This window comes from Dendrobium catenatum, unplaced genomic scaffold, assembly GCF_001605985.2.
Source record: "Dendrobium catenatum unplaced genomic scaffold, ASM160598v2 fragScaff_scaffold_621, whole genome shotgun sequence".
Taxonomy (NCBI): Eukaryota; Viridiplantae; Streptophyta; class Magnoliopsida; order Asparagales; family Orchidaceae; genus Dendrobium; species Dendrobium catenatum.
Genome location: NW_021319083.1, coordinates 7,868,167 through 7,877,086, shown reverse-complemented (window position 1 = coordinate 7,877,086; position 8,920 = coordinate 7,868,167). Strand labels below are relative to the sequence as shown.

Sequence of the window (8,920 nt, the reverse complement as noted above, 5' to 3'; positions counted from 1 at the left end):
AAATTTATTCTTAACTTGGCCTCTCCTAACCACTCAACATTCATTATGTCATCTTCTCGAAATCATCTCCAATCCTCATTGAAGCTTCATTGATTCTTTAGTTAAGGGTTTGCAAATGGCAGGAACAACTTCTTTGATCATCTCCAGCCTATTGACTTCCTTGAAACAATTATACCACATTATGCCTAACACTACTATTGCATCTTCCTCATCATCCATAGCACAAGAAGATGTTACTATTGCCCAAGTTAATTCGAATCGAGAAAGATTAACGGAGGATTTGAGCCGATTGTCGAGAATGCTACAAAGAATTCAAGCAGTCCTTCATGATGCCAAGGAGAGGGAGATCAATGAGAACGCCACCCAGTTGTGGCTCAGCGAGCTTAGAGAAGTTGCTTATGATGTTGAAGATGTCTTGGATCAATATGATTATCAAATTATCAGAGCAGTAGTTGAAGCAGAGCCTTCTCTAAAGAGGAAACGAGTAGATGATGATGATATTTATGGCTGCCAGGTATGTCTTCCACTTCCACTCCTAAATTCAATTAAAATTCTAGTTATTAGAAAGTGAGTGGATATGTTTATCAATATGTTGATTATGCATGAAAACTATTATTAGGTGTCACTACCTCCCTCTAATTCAATGAAAATTCCCATTTCATGCGACATGACCAAGAGCATCATTGAGATCATAAAGAAATTTGATGAGATTGCACATGATAGAAAAGTTCTTCATCTTAGTGAAAAAGAAGCACAAAGGAGGCCTCCTTCCAATAATGTTATAAAGAGGTCACCAACAAGTTCTCTTCAGCTTGAATATGATGTTATTGCAAGGGAGGATGAAAAGAGAAAGATAATTCAATTGTTAATGTCTCATGCAGAGGCAGACAACATTGTAATTCCCATTGTCGGCATGGGGGGTGTGGGAAAGACAACACTTGCTCAACTCGTATACAATAATCCTGTGGTATGCCAATATTTTTACTGGAAGGTGTGGGTGCATGTCTCTGAAGAATTTGATGTTCTAAGAATAACACAACAAATTGTGACATCTATTTTGGGTTCATCCAGACACAATGATATTTATAACTTAAATGATCTTCATTGTCTACTCAAGAAGACTCTATTTGATAAAAAATATCTTATTGTCCTTGATGATATTTGGAACAAGAGATTAGATTTGTGGGAGGCCTTCCAAGCACCCTTTTATGGTACTGGAATGGGAAAGATTATTATAACAACTCGATATATGCCAGTTGTTGATATCATGCAAACAATGTCCCCACTTCAACTTGAATGCTTAAATGAAGAAAAGTCATGGTTATTGTTCCAAAGACATGCCTTCCATGGTTGGAAGCCGGATCAACAGCTTAATTTTGAACAACTTGGGAGGAGAATTGCCAAGAAATGTGGCGGATTGCCTTTAGCTTTAAAAACTATTGGGGTGTTTCTACGAAATGAATTTAATAAGCAAACATGGAAGGATGTGTTAAACAATACTTTATGGGAACCCAAAGCAATTATTTTGTCAACACTAAGGATAACCTACAATCACTTGCCATCATATCTTAAACCATGCTTTCTTTATGCATCGTTGTTCCCAAAGGATCATTACTTTAAGAAATTAGAATTGATAAGAATGTGGATCGATCAAGGTTACATTCAACTCACAGAAAGACAAATTTTATGGGAAGATATTGCAATTGAATACTTTGAAGACTTGGTGAGAATGTTGTTTTTTCAATGCTCAAAAGATAAAGGATTCTTTTTGCATGATATGGTGCATGATTTAGCTCAATCTATAACTGTTGACCTCGTTTTTGTCTTGATTTTCCCTCGAGCATGTTCGAGCGAGTTGATCGAGTCTCGTCGAGCTCGATTCAATTCAAATCGACACTAATTTGAGTTTGATTTATTTTTTTATCTTATTTTATTGAAGTAATTTTGGTCGAGTCGAGGCGAGTTCGAGTCGACCCGGATCGAACCAAACCCTACTCAATTTGAATTTGATTTGAGTCCCTTAGGTGCGGCTAAGTCCTAATCAAAATTTGATTGACTCTCCAAGCCAATTTGAATCCGTTGGATCAAGCATTCGATCGGACGGCTTCGATTTCCTTGAATGCCCTAACTAAGGCCGAAGCTCTCTCATTCACGCGGGATGGGGATCATTCACGCCGCTCTCGCTCTCTCTCCCGATTTTTGCTCTTCCCCTCTAGCTCTCTCTCGATCTCTCCAGCTCTCTCACACCGACTCCCTCTCCGTCTCTCTCGATTCAGACAAGAACCAGAGGATTTCGGGTCCTCTCCGACTCTCTCTGACCGAGTTTAAGAAGCTGAACTCGGTGAGCCTTTCTCCTCTCTCACGCAACCAGTGAAGTTCAAGCTCCCTCCTCTTCATTCGCGTGAGCCAGCCGAATCCGACGACCCGACTTCGCCTCCACGTCCAAACCCGACGCCGAAGCCTACTCATCCAGCTCTCGGTTTCGCCTCCCAGGGCCGAACCCAACACCGGCTCTGACTCGCCTTCGACGTGCCCTAGCTGAGCATAAATCCCTCTCCTCTGTAGGTAACCCTTTCCCCTTTTCTTCTTCTTCCCCTTTCCTTCTTCCTCCTCCTTCTTCTTTGCTCTTATTTCATCTCCTTCTTTTGCCTTCTACTGATCTCTCTTTTCTTTCCTTCATTCCTTCAATACACTTTGTTTGGAAGTTTGTATGAGGCGATCCCTTCAGCAAACCTCTCCCAATATGTGTTCTAGAAGTTCTGTTAGCACAAATGCCTATGATATATTTTATGCTTCATGTAAGAGTTTGTTTCCAGTTAAGTATAATGGCGTGTTAAGTATTTCTCATGATTCATAAAACATAAAGGATGAAATTGGCTTTAATTTGCTTTCTCCTTATCCTTGTGGTTGGAAATAATCAATAATGAAAGTTTTCTGTTAGTTGTTCCCTACCATAAGTAATGTGATGATGACATGTGCTCAATGATTTATTAGTTTATTTTCTCTTGCATAGTTACGTGAGATTGTAAAGCAAAATCCTTGCATCGACTTGTTCTATGAGGCTTTGTCTTGTTGCATGCTAGTTGCTTGACAAAATGTCTTAGTAAAATGACATGATAATCATTAGCTTCGTTTGTGCCAAAACCTTCTTTTCTTGTAGACACTTTCTCTTGAATGAATAATTTTACAAGGTGTGGACAAAGGTTGTAAGGCTTTGTTTGAGTTGAGGCTTTACATCTTGTTGGGTTAATGAAGTCGCCATAATTTATTGCAATGTGGAGTATGGAGCATGATGTGTGAAATCTTATGGTTAATTCTATGTATCTATTGTGCAAAGATGCTTAAGTAGAATTTTATACTCAAAGAAATTCAATGATGCGTTAAGCTTATCATTCATTCTCCACCTCTTCTCATTAGCTATGAAATTTTCTTAAAATTATTGCCATAATTATTGTATGATTTGTATATGATTGAAGAAACATGTGAAGGTTTATGTTCAAATAAATTCAACCTCTTTTGAGAAATTATGGGGTATTTTTATGAATCGATTTTCTTAAACCATTGTCATGAAGCATGCCTAGTTAACTTACTCATGTGCTCATATGATTTATATTTGATTGGAAGCATGTCAAATTCTAAAGGAAGTAATTATATTATGTCAGGGTGCTTATGTCCATTTTTTTTTTGAATGTCGAGCTCTCAGATTTTCTTTTGAGATAGCATTGTGGGGATCTAAGTGAGACCCCTTCACTACTTTTTTTTAGTTACATGCTACTAGCTATGAAGAAGTTATTGAATTGCGATGAGCATCGTTCTTTACTTTATTGATTTTAGTATTATCGCATATGTATCCTTCATGGTCATTGGGATTTATTGTTTATTGGCATTATGATTTTCTGGACTTGGAATTTTGTGGAAGAATATTTTGATGACTCACTTTGTTGCTGGGAAATATTTAGTATTGAGAGTTTTAAAGTCAGCTTTATTATGACGTTGCTCTACATCATTTCACAAGTATAGAATTTCACTGTGATGCTTATGGAGAGATCGAGAGAGGTAATATGGCATATATTTAGAACTTTACTTGTGATTCTCCCAAAATATTGTTTCTACATTTCATTAATTTTCCTATATGATAAGCTCTCGATTTACAATATCACATATTTGGCACAAAACGCGTTCACAAGTTTAAGTTGAAGCTCCTTTGTGTTCTTGGTGGCAAGTAGCGAGAAGTTTGGAAGTTCGTTGGTAAGTTTTAAGGATTGCTTTATATTGGAAATCTATTGGTGAATTGTAAGGGTTGTTGCAAAGTGGTCTGGGATAGAGAGTTCTAAGATTGGCCGTGTTGAAATTTTCTTATGTTTGTTTTATATTGAAAGCCTTGCAATTCACTTTGTGTTGGAAAATCTCATGATGACTTGGTTCGCCGTATTAAACATGCTTTAGATTTCTTTCAACATGGAATAGTTTGGCTATATTGGAGGGTGACACTTGGTGTTGTTGGAGAATTTGTTGTGCTTGTCAAGCTTACATAGAAACTGTCATGCTTCAATGTCGTATCCATGTATTCGGTGAGAAAGGTGATGGCTTTATTATGTTCTAAATGTTATATGTTCGTTGTCAAGGGCTTGCGAATTATTTGCTTTTCCTAGAACCACGAGCAAGTTGGGGATTTATTATAGATTATTGCATTCTCTTGTTAAAATAGTGGAAAAGGCACTATATGCATGATTACAAGTTTCTCTCCTTTTATGTTGTTCATCCTCTGAAGTTTACATATGGATATTTAAATATATTCTCTTCATGCAAATTTTCATGTTAGTATCATCCTTATGAAAGGTTAGAAAATATCTTGTGGAAAGATCTTGTTGCTCCAGGTAGAGAAAGTTATTTCTCTTTTCTTCATATGATATGGTATGGGTAATAAGTTATTGGCAAGTAGTGTTGGACCTTTTTCTTATTTATGGCTCAGTCCTGATATTATTCATAAAATCTTTATCGGCTTCAAAGATATTTGGCCATTCACCTGTTTTGTTTCTTGTTAGCATGAGCATTTTCTTGCATAATTATGTGATAGATACCAGGAAGTGTTGGGTTCTAGCATTAAATACATATGTTGCCTCATGTTGAAGAGGTTTTATGTTTTGTTTTATATTGAGAAATTGTATGATTTGTTTCATATTAAAAGGTTTTATGGTTTGTTTTATACTGAGGATATTTTGTGATTTGCTTCATGATTGAGGAGATTTGCAAATGACTTTATATTGAAAGGGTTTTGTGAGTCTTCTTTGGAAAGAGAGGTGTTATAAGATGTTTTATATCAGAAGTGCTTACGAGTATTTACTTTCATGGTTTGAAAGCTTTTTGATGAATTTTGTGAATTGTTTTATGTTGAAAGGTTGGATGATTTGAGTTTCGCGAATGTTTTACAATGAGGGGTTTTATAAAGCCTTCTTGTTGTAAAGCTTCATGGATTTTACCCCACTCCAAATGAAAGGAGAGGCACTTGATTATGGGTCGTTTTGTGGTATAGAAATTATTGTGTCGAAGAGATGATTTGTGTGTAGATGATTTTGTAGGAAGTTTGTGTGAGTGTTTGTTTAAGAAATTTCATTGAGTAGTGAGACTCGCTAATTTGGCGTTTGCTTTAGTATAGGAAGAATCCCTTAGTGAGGCTTTTCTTTCCTAACAAGTTAATGATTTAGTGCATGAATTGATTTCCTATTGAATGCATTAGTTTAAAGATGACAATTGTGTTTTGGGACTTTAGGGGAGCTTAGGGTGAAGGTCTTTAATTGTCTTTTGAGGTTTCTTGATTGTCTGTAGCTCGTTCTTGAAATTTTCTCCCTTAATGTTTAATTTCTAAAGCATAAAATGAATTTTGAGTGAAATAAAAAACAAAAAAAAAAAGAAGTTTTACTTTTGGACTTAGTGATTAGGAGTTAAGTCTCCCTTTTAGTGTGTAATAAGATGGTCTAGAATACGTTGTTAGGGTGTAAGGCTTTAAGCATATCAAGTGCCTCATTTGGAGATTGTGCGGTAGAGTATTAAAGGTATTGTTAATGTTGCCTTTAGGGTACCCTTGACTCGTCACAGAAAGTGTGCCTCGATTTAACAACAATGCCTACATCCCTTTTCATTTGTAATATTTTCAATTCTTTTCTATTCTACTGCTTGTGCATAGATTCTTAAATTTAGCACAACTCTTACCCATGACGAGCAGTGCGCAGGTCTACTGCAACGAAAACATCAAACTCCCTTTCTATCCCACAAGCTTATGACACACTGAAGAGACAAAATTAAGGAATCCGAGTCTTAGCAAAACTATAGACTTATGGGTGCATGCTCCATTAATTAGGATAGAAATTATTAAAATCAAACTTTAGCCTGACATCGTCTTCATAAGGTATCTAGTTCTTAATCCACTAATAATCAACCATGAAAAGTCAACCCACCTAAATTTCAATGCTTTCTATAATATAACTAAAACACTTAATTTTTATTCCTAACCATAATTATGTTTCATAACGATTAAAAATTACCAAATCTAATCAATTTCAAACTAAACAATGAAATCTCCTAAACAAACCTAAAATTTTAAAAGAAGTGTAGACTTAATTAGGGAGATTCAAACTAAGCTTAAAATTCTATTAGATAAAAGACTCTTAAATATAAACTTTAAGTATCAATTTCTAAAATCAATTAACCAATTTGATTATTATAAATCGCCTAATCTATATATTTAATTTTCTAATTTTAACCAACGTAATAATAAACAAAGTTGATTATCACTGGGTAACCCAGGCCTACCGAGGCTATTAAGTTAGCCCAAGGAGCGGTGAAATAAAACCTCACGGCCTCGGGTTGTGAAACAAAGTGATAATCAATCAAATCCAAAATAAAGCTCTAAAATCAAACCTAAATACTAATATTTAAACTTAAATTAAAATTTCTCTGTTTGGCCTTAACAAATCAAACGAAAACAACTATAATTAAACTATCCTACATAGACCTATCCAAAAACCACACAACCTGTACACACACCTAGGCGGTTGGTTTAGTTAAGACACTTACTTTAGCTCTAGGGTCAGGCTTAACGTCTCTTATTATTCAATGCTTGAATACCACATGTTCTATAAATGCCAATTATTAAACTTCTGTTAGCTGTATGTAATTCCTGATTAGTTAATTTTTGTTTAGTTACCGTGCACTTCGTTTCTGAACGCACTCTACGGCTGCATATATCCATTTCTCTGTTATCTTTTCTTGCCGTGTACATGGTAGCTAATGATCGGAGCTAAACAGGACCGTTTGCTTATAAGCTTTTAAGTGCGCAGCGCCACATACAGTCAGTACTGATCTCTGCAACTTGTGTAAATCAAATTTTTGTAGATCTTATATACCGGAACTGCTTCACCATCACACACTTCCTGTTAGATAGGGTATTCTAGTATGTTTAGGTAGCCAGCCTAGATTGGAGTTCACTGACGATTTGGCCCTATAGGTCAACAGTTTGCCCCCTTCTGTGAGCCTTAGAGACCCATTGGGTCATTTAGGCCTGTAGAGTAGGCCAACCCATATTATGCCGGTTGGCATCGTTGGTTTCCCACACGAAAGTTGGGCATCGTGGTTTTTCTCTGTTAGGATTTTAGGCCTTCTGGTTTTGGGTACGATACCTCCCTTTTTTTTTCTTTTTTCTGAGTCCTTAGAGACCATTAGGTCCATTAGGCCTGTAGAGTAGGCCACCCTACTATTGCCATTGGCATCGCTGTATTTCCAACGAAGTGCTGGCATGACTATGATGTTTTCTGTGCGGGTACCTTGCCTGGAGCGTGACCCTTAGGAGTGTTGATTTAATACTTTCGCTTACTCGAATGTCATGCATGCATTTGTTTTACACACCTTACTTCATGCTACCACTTCACTTACCATACATGCATATATACATCAATAGACCTAGGGATATTTTGTTAGCCATTTCATGACATACATAGCAGTTAGTATCTTGCATATTATAGAGTACCTGATTGAATGTCCTCTTGAACTACACATTCCTGAATTTCCTAGGATAGACTTCCTTATCTATATACATATGGGAGCGATTAATTGTATTTAGGATGTTAAGCTGGCAGCTCATCGCCAAGGCAAGGCAAAGGCCCAGGCTGTTACCCCTCAGTGTGTCTCTCACATTGCTGGGTGTTTTGAGTCTGTGTTTTCTCTTTAGGGTAGTAATCGCGACCTTTGATCTTCTAAATTCAAAAATTTTATATCATATCTTATCCATTCCAAAAGAATGTCTAATCTATCACTAAGGTAAATAAGAAGAGACTATTTGGAGAGAAATTTTAGGAACATTTATCTGTAGCACCAAATCAAGAATGAATTAATCCAACAGTTCTTAATCGAGAGTCTTATATCGAGCGTCTAAGATGTAAATTAACTACGGGGGCTTGCGTCCCGTAGGAACCTCCCCACAATCAAATAAACCCTATTCGAGCTTATGTATCGAATAGGGGAAATCCGTGAAGTTTTTGGGTTAATATTATTATCCATCGAGTCTGTAGGTGAAAGCCCTATCCTCCCATGGCTAATCGTATCTAACATTAACTCCATCTGCTCTTCCATCGTGTCCTGCTGGTGTCGCATTGTAAAGTTTTTTTGTTCTTTTACGACCATTTGTCCTACGTGAGATAGTGTGATTCGTACTCTTTGCTTCGAACCACACGAGCAGAATCCTTTCGGAGACCCACAATGTCTGGCACCACGGGTGGACTGGTTCTCTCTCCATCTTTGGATTTGTATTTATTCATTCTGTAGGTAATCCTAGTTGTGTTGCCTAGTTGTGAGTTCAGTCATTTTTCTACTCCAGTATCTTCTTCGTAAAGCCTTAATCGAGGTTAGATCATTTTAAGTATAAATA

At 36.7% G+C, this 8,920-nt stretch overlaps 1 protein-coding gene across 1 annotated transcript in view; it reads left to right on the top strand.

The window, feature by feature from the left end:
* Positions 1-532: 532 nt before the first annotated feature.
* The window catches only part of LOC110112999 (disease resistance protein RGA2-like), a 29,364-nt gene continuing 20,976 nt past the window's right edge, over positions 533-8,920 (top strand). Inside the window, exon 1 of the mRNA XM_028694980.1 lies at positions 533-1,816. Within this exon, the coding sequence (XP_028550813.1) occupies positions 644-1,816 (1,173 nt within the window). The 5' untranslated portion in view covers positions 533-643. The remainder of the gene's footprint in view (positions 1,817-8,920) is intronic.